This window comes from Saccopteryx bilineata, chromosome 5 (genome assembly GCF_036850765.1).
Source record: "Saccopteryx bilineata isolate mSacBil1 chromosome 5, mSacBil1_pri_phased_curated, whole genome shotgun sequence".
Classification (NCBI taxonomy): Eukaryota; Metazoa; Chordata; class Mammalia; order Chiroptera; family Emballonuridae; genus Saccopteryx; species Saccopteryx bilineata.
In genome coordinates, this window is record NC_089494.1 from 66,806,762 (window position 1) to 66,824,846 (window position 18,085).

At 39.1% G+C, this 18,085-nt stretch overlaps 1 protein-coding gene across 1 annotated transcript; it reads right to left on the reverse strand.

Annotated features, from left to right (window-relative positions):
- Positions 1-908: 908 nt before the first annotated feature.
- KLHL41 (kelch like family member 41) lies at positions 909-16,859 on the reverse strand. Its single transcript, XM_066281206.1, has 6 exons — positions 15,679-16,859; positions 12,147-12,304; positions 11,919-12,026; positions 9,320-9,505; positions 7,136-7,282; positions 909-1,253 (listed from the first exon to the last, which is right to left on the reverse strand). The coding sequence occupies exons 1-6, from the start codon at positions 16,786-16,788 to the stop codon at positions 1,142-1,144; spliced, it is 1,821 nt and encodes a 606-aa protein (XP_066137303.1). The 5' UTR covers positions 16,789-16,859; the 3' UTR covers positions 909-1,141.
- Between the last annotated feature and the right edge of the window lie 1,226 nt (positions 16,860-18,085).

Below are 18,085 nucleotides of genomic sequence, written 5' to 3' on the forward strand. Positions count from 1 at the left end.
CAGGGTGGGGCAAAATTAGTTTCACAGTTGGGAGTATGCAAAACAGTTTATTTTTATATTATTATTTATTATTGGATTATTTTCCATATGAACAACTATAAGCCTACTTTTGCCCCACCCTGTATACACTAAGAACAAACAGCTTGAATGTAAGGGTCTTATATCTCCAAAAATGGAATAATATAATCACCTTAAAAAAAATTATTGATTGATTTTAGCAAAAGAGGGAGGGAGAGAAAGACAGGAACATCAATCTGTTCCTGTATGTGCCCTGACTGGGGATTGAACTGGTAACCTCTGCATTTCAGGACGGTGCTCTATCCAACTGAGCTATCCCACCACAGCACCTTTCTTTCAGAAATTTTCAAATAGCTCTTTTGTGGAAATTAGGTAAACCAGTGAATACACACCCTCCTGCACACCATCCACTGGCCCCAACTTCTGCCTCAGCAGTTTAAGGGTACTTTCCCACCCCCCTACTACAGATAATTTTAGTTAATGGCTTGAAAACTGTGATTGGCTGGCTTTAAATTAAAAATAAATTGATTTAAATCACAGACTGTATACTAGTGTCTCAAAAAGAATGGAAAAAAAATAGACCACTTGAATTTGACTACTTAGAGACTTTTCTCCTTCAAATGAGGAGCATTTCCAAAGTCTCATGGCTTGTAATCTTTAATATAATGCACAGGATTCTTGTCATATCTTGAAACACGAGGGAAGATTTTTCATGTTTTAAACATTTAAAAAACTGTAGATGTACATATCTCACTCTCCAATTTCATTTGTAAAAGTAAACGTGTGTAAAGCTATCCTAACCATGCAAATGAAAGGATTAGCAACTCAAATTTAGGAACCTGCTTTATGATTGATTGATTGACTGATTGATTGAGGGATCTCAAAAGAAACAGTTTTCGAGTTAATATTTAATTTCCATTAGAAAATGGTCTTAAGCTCTGATCATTACACAGAAGATTCAGTGACATTGAGGTTTTGATACCCACTGCGAACCTCTTGGACAATAACTTAGTGAATAATTTCTACATGAATCCATATAGGCTTTTAAAAAACAGAATAAATTAAAGCCCTATTATCCAAAAAAACCACCTCCCAATCTGTTACGTTCTTTTCACCTTCTTGTTTAGAGTTTAGACAGTTTGAAGAGATTTAAACGTGTTGCAAGGCAACTAGCTCCTGAAGCATAACGTATTTCCTTCAACATCCCAGCCCATTCCTTTTTGTCATCTTCATACCTGGTGGAGAAAAAGTACATAGTCAATAAGCAGTTTTTAAGGGGCTAGTTCTTGATGTGTTAAATATACAAATATGGATCTTTGAGAAATCCAACTGGCTCTTAGCTGGAGGAGGATACCCCTGGCTAGTGTAGAATAAAACTTGAATTCTTCCCAAAATATGCATTTTTAAAAAATTTTTTACAGAGAGAGAGAGAGTCAGAGAGAGGGATAGACAGGGACAGGTAGACAGGAACGGAGAGAGATGAGAAGCATTAATCATCAGTCTTTCGTTGAGACACCTTAGTTGTTCATTGATTGTTTTCTCATATGTGCCTTGACCGTGGGGCTACAGCAGACTGAGTAACCCCTTGCTCGAGCCAGCGACCTTGGGTCCAAGCTGGTGAGCTTTGCTCAAACCAGATGAGCCCATGCTCAAGCTGGCAACCTCGAGGTCTCGAACCTGGGTCCTCTGCCTCCCAGTCCGATGCTCTATCCACTGCGCCACCACCTGGCCAGGCAATATGCATCTTTTGAATGAGCAATATCTGAACGACTGCCAGGGTATTTAATCTGGATGCTTAGGCAGTTAAGCCTTCTCTGGGAACCAGAGACTGTCCAGAGTTGTGGAGTAATATGCAGGCAATTAATCATTCACTTTTGGACTGATAAATATGGCTGGTTTTTATGAGTCAAGGCCAACAGATTCTACATTAAGAGTAAGTACTGGGACAAGAAGGGACTGTTAGTTGCCTTGATTATGATTTCAATTGTCCGCATACACTAATAATGCTCAGCACAGAATCCAACTAGTGGGTTTGTTTTCTTTCCCCTTTATTGACCTGTGTGAGTACTACTCTTAGACTGCACTTGATGTTAGGTAAAATCTGTGTATTCCCTCTGAATTTTCAGCGTTATAAAGATACAGACAACTTGAATTCCTTTGAATTATATGAATTCTGCCTGGTGCCTGGAATACTTTTATCTTTTTGCACAAGAAACTCCTAAATGCTGCCCTCTCTGTGAAGCCTTTCTTGCCTTGTCAAGCAGAGTTTATTGCTTTCTCTTTATTTCTCACATTGCCTTTTATATAGTCTCTATTATAGCAATTATTGTTTTAATCCCCTCTGTCAATATTTATGTCCTCAAAAACCTCAAAGATATTTGAGGACAAATATGATACCTTATTCACCTTAGAATATTCTCTGCTCCAGAAGCAATCATTACTTGGCATAAGGAAATACCCAAAATTATTGTATGATGAATGAATGAGATTTAAAATAATTTTAAAATCAGCTGATGCCTATGTAAGGTATTCATTATTTGACTTAATTTCTTCAATGATCCAAAGTTAAGTCTCAACAGTTGTACTGTGCACCAAGTGATTTTTTTTTTAAGAACTAGTAGGGGAGACAGACACAGACAGATTCCTGCATGCACTCCAAATGGGATCCACCTGGCAATCCCTACTGAGCAGTGATGCTCTGCCCATCTAGGGCTGTTACTTGGCAACTGGGCTATTTTTGGCACCTGAGGCAGAGGCTTCAGGGAGTTTTCCTCTGTGCCTGGGGCCAACCTGCTTGAACCAATTGAGCCATGGCTGTGGGAGGAGAAGAGGGGGGAAGAGGGGGAGAAGCAGATAGTCACTTCTATGTGCCCTGACCAGGAATCAAACCCAGGACATTCATCCACTGGGCCAACACTCTACTACTGAGCCAACCGGCCAGGGCCAGCAAGTGATTTTTATATAGAGAGAAGTAGGAAAAAATATTTTCCTAATAAAGGGAAGAACCTTAATTATCTAAACAAAATTTGGGGCAGCAAATTAAGAGATAATGGTTTTAAATGACCTAATGAAAGAGTGACCACATTTAAGCAGTAAGAGGTTGAGGTTAAATGAGGCTTAAAAGATTTGCTACCTGGCAGTTATATTTGTACCGATAGTGTTTACCTTTTTTCTACATCTCTGCATAAGTGACTAGAGATTCACTAGGTAGCTGAGGGCAAGTGGGTATCCACTTTCAACAGATCAGTGGCTTTCAACCAAGTCATATAGATTTCTGGGCCCCACCTCCAGGTCTGAGGTGAAACCTGAGAATTTGCATATTGGTCGAACACCCAGGTGCTTTGGGGACCGCTGCAGATCACTATTTCTCAATTTTTGTGTGTGTGTGTGTGACAGAGACAGAGAGAGAGACAGGAAGGGAGAGAGATGAGAAGCATTAATTCTTCATTGCGGCTCCTTTGTATTCTTAGTTGTTCACTGATTGCTTTCTCATATATGCCTTGATCCAGAGGGCTACAGCAGAGCAAGTGACCCCTTGCTCAAGCCAGCAACTTTGGGCTCAAGCCAGGGACCTTGGGCTTCAAGCCAGCTACTTTTGGGCTCAAGCCAGCGACCATGGCGTCATGTCTATGATCCCACACTCAAGCCAGCAACCTCGTGCTCAAGCTGGTGAACTTGCATTCAAGCCAGATGAGCCCACACTCAAGCTGGTGACCTTGGGGTCTCGAACCTGGGTCCTCTGTGTCCCAGTCTGACACTCCTTCTGTTGCGCCACTGCCTGGTCAGGCTGGTTCTCAAATTTAAGTGCACACTGGAGCCACTTGGAGGCATTAAAAATATTAATGCCTGGGTTCCCACCCCGAGATTGGTATTGGAGTATGGGCTGGGCATGAAGATTTTTTAAAAGTTCTCTGAGTGATTCTAATACACAGCAAGGTTTGATAATCACTGTTCTAGATTTTATTACTCAAATGGAAAATACCTTAATTTAAAAATTTACAGCCAAGCAGATAATGATGAATGGCCCTCTTGCCTTTCCCCAGTGCAGTGGCTCCCAAACCTGTCAGCACATTAGAATCATCCGGGGATCTTTTGAAAGTTTCAAAGCCCAAACCATACTCAAGATCAATTAAAACACAATCAAGAGGTAGAACAGAGTGTCAGTATTATTTTTTTAGATTTATTTATTTTTTTTTCAGAGAGAGAGAGAGAGAAAAGGGGGGAGGAGCAGGAAGCATCAACTCCCATACACACCCCGACCAGGCAAGCCCAGGGTTTCAAACCGGCAACCTCAGCATTCCAGGCTGATGCCCTATCCACTGTGCCACCACAGATCAGGCCAAGTGTCAGTATTTTTTGAAGCTCCCTAGGGGATTCCAATGAGCAAGCAAGTTTGGGAGCCACTGCCCTAATTGTAAAATAGACCCTAATCATAGAGGATCCCTTTTTCAGGCTCCCCTCAGCAAGATAAGAGCTACTTTTAGTCAAAGATGCTGTACTTTTCTTTGCTGACCCCTGTTGAAGCAACTTGGCTTTTGACCACCATTAGGAACCAGAGTGGCTCATGTGGGGTTCAGCTGAGACAGCACCCTTCAGTACTTAGCGTGGGCGGCTGGATGCATATTAGAATCACCTGTGAAGATTTTAGAACCTAGCGATGCCCAGGCCCTAACTCCAGAAAGTCAGGTTTAACTATTCTGTATTAAGTCCTAGGTACTTGTATATTTTAAAAGCATCTCTTATGATTTTAATATGCAGCCAGGGTTGAGAATCACTATCCATTCCTTCTTGGTTCCTACCCCTATTTTGGAGAACCCCTAACCTTCCCAACCATCGTTGTTTCATCCTTTTTTCTTTTGCTTCCAGACTGTCCCCATATTACTCTCTTGCTAAATCTAGCCTCTTTCCTTCCTAAAAATCTCCAGTTCCTTTCTCTTTTTTTGAGGAAAGAGGGGTAATAGTTAACTTTCTCTTATAGCTACTTTTTTCTTGCTCTTTTACATGCTAGTTACTATTATAACAACATTAGGAAATGATGGATGTACAAAATAATTGGTGAAGCTACTGGCTTTTTAACCTTCCAGTTCACCAGCTGAGAATGAGGCCTCTGCTGGCCCAGGTGCAGAATGAATAATACCCACGTTTCACTTTCAGGCTTAGTGCTATGCCTTCACTGATCACCCTTCCAAAGCTGTATCTGTAAACTTAAATATGCAAGTAAATCACCAGGGAATCGTGTTAAAATGCTGATTCTGATTAAGTCTGGGGTGGGGCCTGGGATTCTGCATTTCTAAGAAGTTCCCAGGAGATACCAAGGCTCAGGACAATCTGGTAACAGGCCAAGTAAGGGCATCCAGACGTGGGAGTAAGGGCTGGCCTTTAAGCTAAGAGGGAAAGTTTGACAGTTTCTGGATGAGTGCACAGCATGAACTCACTATGCTCACCGCTGGCAACTGAGATCTATGTCCTGTAAACTTAGATCAGCAGCACAGTGCCTGGGCTGAAGGCAGCAGGTGCCTTTCGGCAGACACGTGGTTTTCTGATGGTGACCAGACATCTACAGTGTGTCCATAAAGTCATGGTGCACTTTTGACCTGTCACAGGAAAACAACTAAAGACGATAGAAATGTGAAATCTGCACCAAATAAAAGGAAAACCCTCCCAGTTTCTGTAGGATGATGTGGCAGCATGTGCGCATGCGCAGATGATGATGTAACACCATGTATACAGCGGAGCAGCCCATGGCCATGCCAGTCGAGCTGTGGATGGTACAGAGGAAAGTTCAGTGTGTTCTGTGGCTCACTCAAATTGAATCCGTGACCAAAGTGCAACGTGAATATTGGCGCGTTTATAACGAAGCACCACCACATAGGAATAACATTATTCGGTGGGATAAGCAGTTAAAGGAAACCGGCAGTTTGGTGGAGAAACCCTGTTCTGGTAGGCCATCAGTCAGTGACAAGTCTGTAGAGGCTATGCAGGATAGCTACCTAAGGAGCCCTAAAAAATCTGTGCATGAGCCCACATCGAACTGCACTGAATAGGTATGAAACTGGGAGAGTTTTCCTTTTATTTGGTGCAGATTTCACATTTCTATCGTCTTTTGTTGTTTTCCTGTGACCAGTCAAAAGTGCACCATGACTTTATGGACACACTGTATATACTATACACTGCCCCAGACTTATGTGACTCAACTTACACTTATCCAGGAGGTAAAATGGATTGCTACTTCTTACTTTTTTCTTTCTATAAAAGCTTTTTTAACTGAATCCTCAATTTTTTTTGTAAAATCACTTAAGTTAGATTTAAAACAGAATTAATCAATTCATGGAAGACTCAAGATGTTAAATATTTCTTCATAACTCTGTTTTCTTAGGAAATTAAAGTACCTTCTGCCTGACCAGGTGGTGGTGCAGTGGATAGAGCGTCGGACTGGGATGCGGAAGGACCCAGGTTTGAGACCCCGAGGTCGCCAGCTTGAGCACGGGCTCATCTGGTTTGAGCAAAAGCTCATCAGCTTGTACCCAAGGTCGCTGGCTCAAGCAAGGGGTTACTCGGTTTGCTGAAGGCCCGCGGTCAAGGCACATATGAGAAAGCAATCAATGAACAACTAAGGTGTCGCAATGCGCAACAAAAAATTAATGATTGATGCTTCTCATCTCTCCGTTCCTGTCTGTCTGTCCCTGTCTATCCCTCTCTCTGACTCTCTCTCTGTCTCTGTAAAAAAAAAAAAAAAAAAAAAAAAAATAAAGTACCTTCTGGTATAAATATAAGTGGTTTGGAAGTAGTCTTTGCTCTGTGGATGCCTAGAGCATTGCATTTTAAGAGTTGGAATGGAGCATAAAGAATCAGTTCAATTCTCATTTCATTGATTAAGAAACAGGTCGAAATAAGTTCTTTCCCAAAAATCACACACAGCTAATTTGAAGTAGCACGTGATCAAGTAAGTGACATGTGCAAAAGTTCAATTAGGTTCCAAGAGTCTACCACCAATAAGTAGCTTATATATGTTGAGAAAGTCTGGCCTTTCTATTTACTTAAAAATTGTTTATTTTTATCAATGATCACTTATCTGAGTTGATATTTGGCTCAGAAAATCGGAATGAAGAACACTTACTTCCATATGTCATTGACTTCCGTGGGCGCAAACTCCTTGGACTCCAGCTGGACCATGGCGAAGCCACTGATGGCGTACAGGGCACCAGCCAGGCTGACCAGGCCGATGGAGCTTCTTTCCTGGGGGAATTCGGGCATCGTTTCCCATCTAGGGTTATTAAAAATGTAGTCAGTGTAAAACTTAAAGAAATTCCAAATTAAAAAGAAAAGCCAAATGTATTGTATTTACTGAACAATTATAGGTAATTGTCCCAAAGAAATTCAAGTAGCATAGGCACCTGAGATTAGAAGATTGTTTGCTACTAGAAAAATCTAAATATTATTCCTTTATGTGAAAGATGTAGCCAGATTAGCTATAAAGCTCTCAGTATGACTATCCTAATTATAAGAATCATATAGTAATATTGTAAAAAATCTGGAAAATACAGAAAGAAGGTACAGAGGAAACAAATATCCCCTATGATCACACCCTTCAGATGTAATCATAACCAACATTATGGTGTAATTTTGTCTTTTTTTTTTTTAGATTTTATTCATTTTGATAGAGAGAGGAGAGAGAAAGAGAGAGAAAGGGGAGAGGAGCAGGAAGCATCAACTCCCATATGTGCCTTGACCAGGCAAGCCCAGGGTTTCAAACTGGTAACCTCAGCATTCCAGGTCAACTCTTTATCCACTGTGCCACCACAGGTCAAGTTAATTTTGTCATTTTTATAAAAGCATACATTTAAATATAAACATCCATACATATAGCTGAACAAAACTAAGAACATATTTACAATTTTGTGTCTGTTTCTTTAACTTTCTGTATCATGAGTTTATCCATATTATAGTCTTCAGAATCAGGATTTTTTTTTTTTTCTGAAGTTGGAAACGGGGAGGCAGTCAGACTCCCGCATGCACCTGACCAAGATCCACCCGGCATGCCCACCAGGGGGCAATGCTCTGCCCATCTGGGGCGTTGCTCGGCTACAACCAGAGCCATTCCAGTGCCTGAGGCAGAGGCCATGGAGCCATCCTCAGCACCCAGGCCAACTTTGCTCCAATGGAGCCTTGGCTGCAGGAGGGGAAGAGAGAGATAGAGAGGAAGGAGAGGGGGAGGGATGGAGAAGCAAATGGGCGCTTCTCCTGTGTGCCCTGGCCGGGAATTGAACCCGGGACTCCTGCATGCTAGGCCCATGCTCTACCACTGAGCCAATCGGCCAGGGCAGAATCAGGATTTTTAATGATCATTTAAGTCCTATCCATAGAAGCCCCTTGTAATTTTCAGATACTAAAGTCTATTTTGTAATCAGGCATACATGGCTTCTTTAAAAAGTAGTAATAGTACTTTAATTTGTTTCATCATTACTAAACTAGGAGTATGAACACTATACATCTAGATATGTGAGCTCAAAAATTTGAAAAAGACTAATTTTATATAAATATTTGTTAAGCACTTTTTTTTTTATGTTAACTCATTCACACCAGATTTATTGATTTTAGTGAGAGAGAGGAGGAAGGGGAATAGAGGAGAGAGAGAGAGAGAGAGAGAGAGAGAGAGAGAGAGAGAGAGTCAGGAACAATGAGCTATTCCTGTGTGTGCCCTGACCGGTGATCGAAACGGCAGCTTTGATGCACGTCCGACACTCTTCACAGAGTTAACCGGCAAGGGTGGGGTTAAGCACCTTTTTATATTAACTTTAGGCCAACAAAAGCTTTTAAGCTTTTTGTTTATAGTGAAAAATCTAAGAATATTGTAAGGAAGATAGAGGAGATGTCTGAAGCATTCATGCTTTACAAATACCACGAGCTAGGGTGGAGGTCTTTTCATCCTAAAGAAACTACCTATTTCAAATTGAACAACTATAGAGACATATGTATCCTCCTACATGTAGATAATTATTCAGAAGTGTTCATTTTGAATGCCTAAATTCACAAAGTTAATAGCAAGTACACATTATGCACTTTAACATACCCTGAGGGTCATGTATTCCAAATCACAAACACATATAATGCATCAAAATGTTAGGCATCTTTACACCCAGTCACAGGAAAAGAAACCTAGATGAAGAAAGATGGTTTTCTCTTTAATCCTCACCTTCCTGTCCTCCTCCCCACGTCCTAATTAGAAAGCTTAATAGTTATCCAAAGTTACAACTTAAAATGTAGAGTGACTCATATGCTGCAGTAAGATATAGTAACTCACTTATTGGTTGTGAGGTCAAAAGCTTCAACTGAAGCTGAAAGCCCATCTTCGGTGACACCTCCCGCAACCACCACTTTGCCTTTATGGACAGCCACTCCAAACATCGAGCGCGGGGTCTTCATTGGAGCAAGGTCTTTCCAGTCGCCTTTTTTGGGGTTGTAGATAAACACCCTGTTTGTACACTTTCTGTAAACATAAAAGACAACAAAATGGTCCTTTTAAAATTATTTTTAAAAATTTCTTTATTGGCCTGACCTGTGGTGGTGCAGTGGATAAAGCGTTGACCTGGAATGCTGAGGTCGCCTGGTGATGCTTCCTGCTCCAACCCCCTTCTCTCTGTCTTTCTCTCTCTCTCTAAAATGAATAAAGTCTAAAAAAATATATTAAAAATATTATTTATTGATTTTAGAGAGGGAGAGAGACAGAAGTATCTATCTGTCCCCACATGTGCCCTGATCGAGGATCCAACCCCCGACCTTTGCATATCGGGACAATGCTCTAACCAACCGAGCTATCCAGCCAGGGCTAGACCGTCCTGTTTTAAAAGAAGCATCCTCATGAGTGATATATCTTTCCTTCTCATATGAAATATGTGGTCCAGCAGAGGATCAGAAAAACCCCAAAGTATTCTTTTTTTTTTTTTTTTTTTTTTTAATTTATTTATTTTTTTACAGAGGCAGAGATAGACAGGGACAGACAGACAGGAATGGAGAGAGATGAGAAGCATCAATCATTAGTTTCTCGTTGCGCGTTGCAACTTCTTAGTTCATTGATTGCTTTCTCACATGTGCCTTGACCGCGGGCCTTCAGCAGACCGAGTAACCCCCTGCTGGAGCCAGCGATCTTGGGTCTAAGCTGGTGAGCTCTTTGCTCAAGCCAGATGAGCCCGCGCTCAAGCTGGCGACCTCGGGATCTCGAACCTGGGTCCTTCCGCATCCCAGTCCGACGCTCTATCCACTGCGCCACCACCTGGTCAGGCGGCCCAAAGTATTCTTAATCAGAACATATGCCACCAAGCACAGATGTAAGGACTAAAACTATTTCATAACTTAATTATACTGCTGGAAAGCAGGTTACCTTTTTTTTCAGCAACAGCCTAGTAACCATGCAGAGTAGATTTTAATCCTGTTATTAAATTCACAGGAAGACATGAATACAGTAAGAAAAAGTCATAAACTCTTCATTGTGCCTCAGTACCAAAAATGTTTATACAGTATCATTATCTGAATATCCTAGGAATGAATCAGTTAACTTAAAAAAGAATTAGGTGAGATTGTACCTATTTTAAATGTAAATATGAACTATGATTCATTTCATTTTAGTCTATCATTAATATATAAATGTATTTTTTTTAATTTTATTTATTTATTTATTTATTACAGAGACAGAGAGTGAGTCAGAGAGAGGGATAGACAGGGACAGACAGACAGGAATGGAGAGAGATGAGAAGCATCAATCATTAGTTTTTCATTGCGTGTTGCAACACCTTAGTTGTTCATTGATTGCTTTCTCATATGTGCCTTGACCGCGGGCCTTCAGCAGACCGAGCAACCCCTTGCTGGAGCCAGCAACTTTGGGTCCAAGCTGGTGAGCCTTGCTCAAACCAGATGAGCCCGCACTCAAGCTGGCGACCTCGGGGTCTCGAACCTGGGTCCTTCCGCATCCCAGTCCGATGCTCTATCCACTGCGCCACCGCCTGGTCAGGCTATAAATGTATTTTAAGAACTCTGGCTCTGTAAACCAGTGATTTTCAATTGCTGTGCAGCAGGAATTCTGAAGAAGTAACTGCCCTATTTTCAGTCACCATGCTTTTTATCTTTAAACTCACCTATCTAAATTTTCTCTTATGAATGTAAAGTACAAATCCATGATATTTTTTAATGCACTATTATTAATGAAGTTCTAAATTAAAGAAATACACTTAGTTTTTATTTACTTAGGACTAAATGAATAAAAAAGCCTATTGGTTTCAATGTATTAAAATATAATTATAGCCTGACCAGGTGGTGGCGCAGTGGATAGAGCGTTGGACTGGGATGCGGAAGGACCCAGGTTCAAGACCCCGAGGTCGCCAACTTGAGCGTGGACTCATCTGGCTTGAGCAAAAAGTTCACCAGCTTGGACCCAAGGTCTCTGGCTTGAGCAAGGGGTTACTCGGTCTGCTGAAGGCCCGCGGTCAAGGCACATATGAGAAAGCAATCAATGAACAACTAAGAAGTCGCAATGCGCAACGAAAAACTAATGATTGATGCTTCTCATCTCTCTCCGTTCCTGTCTGTCCCTGTCTATCTCTGCCTCTGTTAAAAAAAAAAAAAAAAATATATATATATAATTATAAATTAGCTAAATAAAATACTTGATTGTGCTCCAATATGCTGTTTTCTACTGTAAGAATGCTTATGTTGGAGGTATTATGAAATCATTTATAATATACTCTAATAATTTTTCAAATTTTTATTTTAAAATTTTATTTCCAAAGAATTCTGGGTGAGAAGCAAATTTTCCATTTCAGTATATAGATTTAAATGAGGAGAGGAAAGAACTCTTGTGATAAAAAGCCATTTGAATATAAAGCACAAGGAGATTTCAGGGCACTTACTTGTCATCTGTCTTTCCTCCTAGACAATATATCATCCCCTTATGTGAAATTACACTATGGCCATAGACTTTGATAGGAAGTTTTTTTACTTCATTCCATTTTGTAGCCCTAAAATCAGAAGAGGATAGGAATTATATTCTTTCAGTAAATTCCAGCTTCTATAAATATAAATGTTATAGGCATTTAAAACCTGAATGCTTAGGAAATGAGAATGTCATGCTAACTTACACGGGATCATAGCATAATACTGAATCCAGCGAAGCCTCTGTTTGAAGGTCTTTGCCTGCAACTACGTAGATTTTGTCATCTACCTCTCCCAGACCGAACAGACACCTTGCTGAAGGCAGAGGTGGGAGTCCAATCCACTCAGATGCTACAGTATCAAGCTGAAAGAAAAAATGGATGAGAATTCTGGAGCTTGTTAGGAAAAAGTTACAGATATAATAAAAAATATGCTATAACTTGTGTTGTTTAGAATTCATTGATAGTCAAAGGATTTCCAAGTAAAAATAAAACTATAATGTAAAAGTGTTATATTTTACCTAAAATTACCTAAAACAATGAGAAAATCTACTTGGCTTACCAAAACAGCTGAAAGAACCAAACTGTATAGGACTTCAAGAAAGGAAAGAGAATAAAACAGTCACTAGAAGTTAAGACTGGTTTCTTGTCAAAATTTCTTCCCATAGTGCCTTGCTCAGGTGTGAACAAGGAATCATAATACTTTTAGGACACCAGGGAAAGAGGTTTTCACTGCAGGGAGGATCACGTATGTGAGTGATCCCCGCAAGCTATATATAACATGCTTCCCAGGCCGGCATCTGAGACAGCTGGACCTGTCGCTCAGTCAACTGGATCATTAGACAGTGTCTTCTTTCCTTCAAATAATTTTAGGTTTGCTTTATTATTTTATGATGTAGGCAGATGTCATACCCTATAACCTCCTAGCCTTTTATTGAGAATCAATTGAAATAGCCTTCTTTTGTCTTAAATTTTATATTAGGTAGTAACTTTGCTTTTTTTTTCTTTTCTTTTTTTATTTAAATTTTCCATGGATTTGACAGAGAGAGAAAAGTGCAGGTAAGGAGGAGAGAGAGAGAGGGAAGATTCAATTTATTGTTCCACTTAGTTGTGTACTCATTGGTTGCTTCTCATATGTTTCCTGACTAGGGATTGAACCTGTGACCTTGGCATTCTGGGATGACGCTCTATCCACTGAGCAACCTGTCCAGGGCTTGCTTATTTTTGCTACTGCCACTTCTGTAAGCCTAAGACAGCCCTCTAAGTGTCTATGCCTTGGGGTAGGTTACTCTGGTATGTCTGGCATCAATTTCAGCTTACTATTACTATTACAACTTACTATTGGCAATTTAAAGATTTTCCACTTTGTATTTAGGACACCAAGGCGCAAGAGAACTGCTCTTTGAAGGTAGTGCTGTCACAGATTTGTTAAGTTCTCTAGTGCTACTTCTATGTAGCAGAAGAAAGAGGAACAAAACCCAGCATAATTGGATGCCAGAAACAGATGCAGATATCAAAGGCTGTGGTGTAGGAAGGGGTCCCTGTGGAAGCCTGTCTATATCTGGTCTATTAACCTTGGTTAAAGCAAAACACTAATTAAGACTAGATGAGATGAGCATGTGCATTGTTAGCTTTGCATTTACTAACTTCAATATCTAAATTGTGATCACTAATGTTTTCATTTTTGAAAAACCCTTTGATCAAGAAAGTATAGTGTGTAGTATGGTAGAAATAATAATGAACATTTATGGAGTCTTGATGCTGTCACAGGGTTCATACTAAATGTTTCCACAGGTAATCTCATTTAGTCCTCCAGGACAGGCACTTCTATTGTCTCCATTTCATAGATGAGGAAATTGAGGCACAGAAAGTTTAAATAGTTTGCCCAACCTCACAGCTTTTGAGTGATATTCAAATGCAAGCTACATAATCTATAGGTTTTGTTTTAAAATGGGAACAGAGGCCATCCTAACCCCATGCTGATGGGTTTACTGTTCATGTAATACAGTACTGTCTGCATGCCATACTACCCCCTAATAGGGCACAGTAGACTGCCTGCCAGGCTCTTTGATAGGTGCGCTGTCAAACTATTTCTCCTCTGTGGCTCCAGTTTCCTCATCCTTAAGATTAGGGTTTGGACCTAGATTATTTTAGGATGTGCTGCTATTCAAAGATTTGATGAATCTATTCTATGAAAAAACCTTCTCTTACCTATGTAAAAAAACTTCTCATATTTACAGTATATGATCAAAGGTCATATTACTCCTAACTTAATACATTTTAAATGAATGTGACCAAGCAGAAAATTGCAAGACCTGAGTTTCTCATACCAATATTTTCTTATGAGTCATAACTCTCTTTTATGATTGGGTGTTTTTATTTGGCATTTTGTTCTACTAATAGTGTCTTTTTAAAAGGAGCAAGGCATAGGCAATGACAGGGAGTTGACTCTTTCACATTTGTGTAACTTTTTGTGGCTTTAAAAACAGGTTTCTTGAACCAGAAATGAGAAGCTGGGTCAATGAAAGTAAGTGTATTGGATCTAAGATTTCTAGTTATCTGCATGTGTTTTGATGTCATTTTTACTTCCTAGATATAATTATTGCCTTTTAAATTGAAGTTGCCCTTTTTGAAATTTATCTGAATTTAAAGTTATGGCTTAGGAAATTTTCTGGCCTGCATTCAAATACTTATGATTACAGCTTCTATTTTATTTTTATATTTCATATATCATACAATTCATCAGTGCAACTTTAAAAATCAAGAAGCATGATTAACATGTACTATTACATTTTTCAAGATTAGAAAAAGCTGGTTAAATTTAGTATTTTGTGAACGCACAGTATTCAGATACTGTGAAGCACACAGTTACTGTGGTATGGCATTCTACATTTATCTCTGGCCTTTCCAACTCAAGTGCCCAGAAATCCCAGGCCATAGCTAGGTATTACCCAAACAGACTCTCGAGCTAGCTGTAAGCTCCAAAGTACTGGTGTTGGCATTATTGAAGATAAAAGTGAAACCATTGATTCCTTCATAAACCAATAATGTACAATGGGTTGATAGTATGAAACAAACTCTCTTCAAACAAACCACAAGAGTCTATTAGTTTAAGATTTGTTTTCTTGGAAACTTCTGTAGTTTCACAAAACAGAAGTTGTAATAATGTCTAAGTAAAATTCTGTCCAAATAAATGTAATAATTTGTCATATATAAAAAATTATTGTGCCCTGACTGGCTAGCTCAGTTGGTTAGAGCCTCATCCCCATACGCAAAGGTTGTGGGTTTGATCCCTAGTCAGGGCACACACAGGAACAAATAGATGTTTCTGTTTCTCTCTCTCCCTTCCTCTCTAACACCAATAAATAAACTAAAAATATTATTATAAATAAAAATTCTAAATAATGTTAATTCAAATTAGTGACACTTCTGCAGACAGTTTTTCCTGGAAGGTAATTCAAAGTGTGTAAAATATACATACAAGTTCTTTTTCGTTCTAAGCGAAATTATAATAGGCAATAACCATAAATAAGAAATGAAATGCTACCTCCAAGAACTTCAAATTAGTTCAAAGAAACTTAGGAAAAGGTAGAAAATCTGTTCAATTATAGCGTTTTTGGACTTGAATAGGACATTAAGTAGAATAAAATACAACCAGCCTAAATAATTTACAAATTAGTTAACCAGATAGTATCAGCCTTTCCTTTATGTCTCTAGTTATATAAAAATATCTTTTTACCTGGAAGAAGTATGACTGTAGAGGTTGATCCTTATTTTCTTCATCCACATATAGCCCTCCTACAACGTATATTTGATTTTGTTGGGTAACAATGCTGGAATGATTTCTGGGAATCTGTTCAGCCAGTGCAGTAAGGTAGCATTCATTTTCTGAGGGATCATAAGCCACTGCGGCTGTGTCATTCACCAAGAGGATGAGGTCTTTGACAAACATTCCATGCCTGGGAATGTCATTCAGGTAACCAGGAAGCAAATCTTCATCACCAACATCTCCATTCATCTCACCAGTCCCAGCCTTCTCTGCATTTTTGCTAGGTTCTGGGAGTTTGCCTGCAAAAGCATCTTTGAGGATTTTGATTTTTTTCTGGAGGTCTGGATTGCTTTTAATTATATCATCTTTCTCAACATAATCTTTAAAATATTTTTCTGTCATAAGGCGAAAACGGATACAATCAAACACTTCATTAAGGCTTTTAACCCTGTTTTCTTTGTCTGTTCGCACCCATTTCATCACTGCCTCAAATACTGCTTCTTCCTTTTCTACATTTAGACTGTCGTGTGAAATGACTGAGATCAGTTCCTGTGGAGACAGTTGCATGAAGTCCTCTTCCTTACAAATCTGTACAAAGCGATCAGACACAAATTCACGGGCTGAGATGGCGAGTCTTGGGCAGTCAAGGAGAAGTCCTAGTCTTAGGATGGCTAGACAGTTACCAGGAGCTAGTCTTTTCTGAAGATAAGACACACAGACAGTGAACACTGAGGGGATCTGAAAGCGGCTGGCCAATGCAAAAATATCTTGCACATTCCCATCGTTGAGATCAATGCTGGCAGAGTAGAGGTACTTGATGATTAAATCCAGTACAACAGGATCCACGTTATCGAGTACTACCTCCTTTTTTTTTGCTTCTTCAATATCAGATAAGAAATACTCACGGAAGTAAGGACTACAGGCTGACAAAATCAGTCTGTGGCAAGGAATACTTTTATCACCAGCTTTTAGGGTGCAATCGATGAATTTTTTCTCATCCAGGAGATCTTTTAGACCATCCTGAAGAAGGGTGGATTGGTAAAGCCGCAGTTCCTCTGCGAGTTCCCGCTGGGAATCCATTTTTTGAGTCACCTGGGTAAGGAAGGGGACACTGAAGGCCTCAGCTCCTCACAGCACACAGGTCTAGCTGTAAAAAGGCAGATCAGTGTGCTTTGCCCAGCTTGAAGCCTTTGCAATTTAATCCCACCGGCTAAATATAGATACCAACTCTTAACAACGGGAATTTAGGAGAGCTCGTTTGGAAAGAGTTGTTCTTGCAGCTGTTATAGATTGAAAGGAACAACTGAAACTTTTGATCACTAAGAAAACAGCTAAGAAACAAGAGATTTAAATGAAGTGGAAAACTTTAAAATACATAAAGCATATATGCTAATAAGACTACCACAAGAAAATGTTTATTGAACAGAAAACTAAATCATAAAAATGAGTCAGTCCACTAAAAATGGTCTAGTGGCAAGCTACTTGGATATCTGGATTAATGATTCAAAGGTCAAGAATATGAGGTGAATTCATTTGAATACTCATAAGCAAAAGCCCCTTTCCAATAACTCTTACTCACAAAGTTTTATTTTTAACTTAAAACAGCGAGATATAGAATTGTCTTTTAGAAGCAGGAAACTTAAAAGACTTCTACTTATGTATTATAAGAGTTGTTTTAGAAAAACTTTAAAAATAATACCCTCATCGTATTTGAAATAATAAATGCCGAGAAACTGCTAATTTTCTAAGACATTCTGAATAATCTTTATTAGTTGGAAAAACAATAATTAGTATTGAATTAAATGATAAAATTGTTTTATTCACACTTTGCCTTGCTCTACAAATTATTTGGTGTGGCAAATAATAATAAAACAAGTAAAATGAAATGAGTCAAGACCAAAATAAGAAAAAAAGTAGTTTAAAGTCAATACTAGGGAAATAAAAAGCCCACATACAGACATGATCACTAAAGATATTAATTATGGAATGCAGAAAGCATAGTTTGAAAGAACATTGATCTTTATATATATATATATATGTAGCATCATATAGTTGTTTATAAAATATTTTATTACAAAATTACATTATCACATTTTCTGAACCCGGGGGGGGTGGGTGTAGAAATACTGTAATATCAAAGGTTGCTATTGTTTTTCTCTTTAAGTAATTTATTTTTCACTTACAGTTGTAGATTATATTTTCAGGTGTACAGATCTGTGATTAGACATTTACATAACTTATGAAGTGATAGCTCTGATAAATCTAGCACCCATCTGACACCATATACAGCTATTACATTATCGACCTTATTCCTTATGGTGTACTTGAGATCCCCATAACTATTCTGTAAATATGAATTTTATTATTTTTAAATTTT

What these genes read in the sequence shown, in the direction of transcription:
- KLHL41 (XM_066281206.1), bottom strand. Translation starts at nt 16,788, where the DNA reads ATGGATTCCCAGCGGGAACTCGCAGAGGAACTGCGGCTTTACCAATCC. An exon ending in TACAGTCATACTTCTTCCAG is followed by an intron (nt 12,305 to 15,678) that starts GTAAAAAGATAT and finishes TTTTTCTTTCAG; the next exon opens with CTTGATACTGTAGCATCTGA. An exon ending in GAAGTCAATGACATATGGAA is followed by an intron (nt 1,254 to 7,135) that starts GTAAGTGTTCTT and finishes TTTCTCCACCAG; the next exon opens with GTATGAAGATGACAAAAAGG.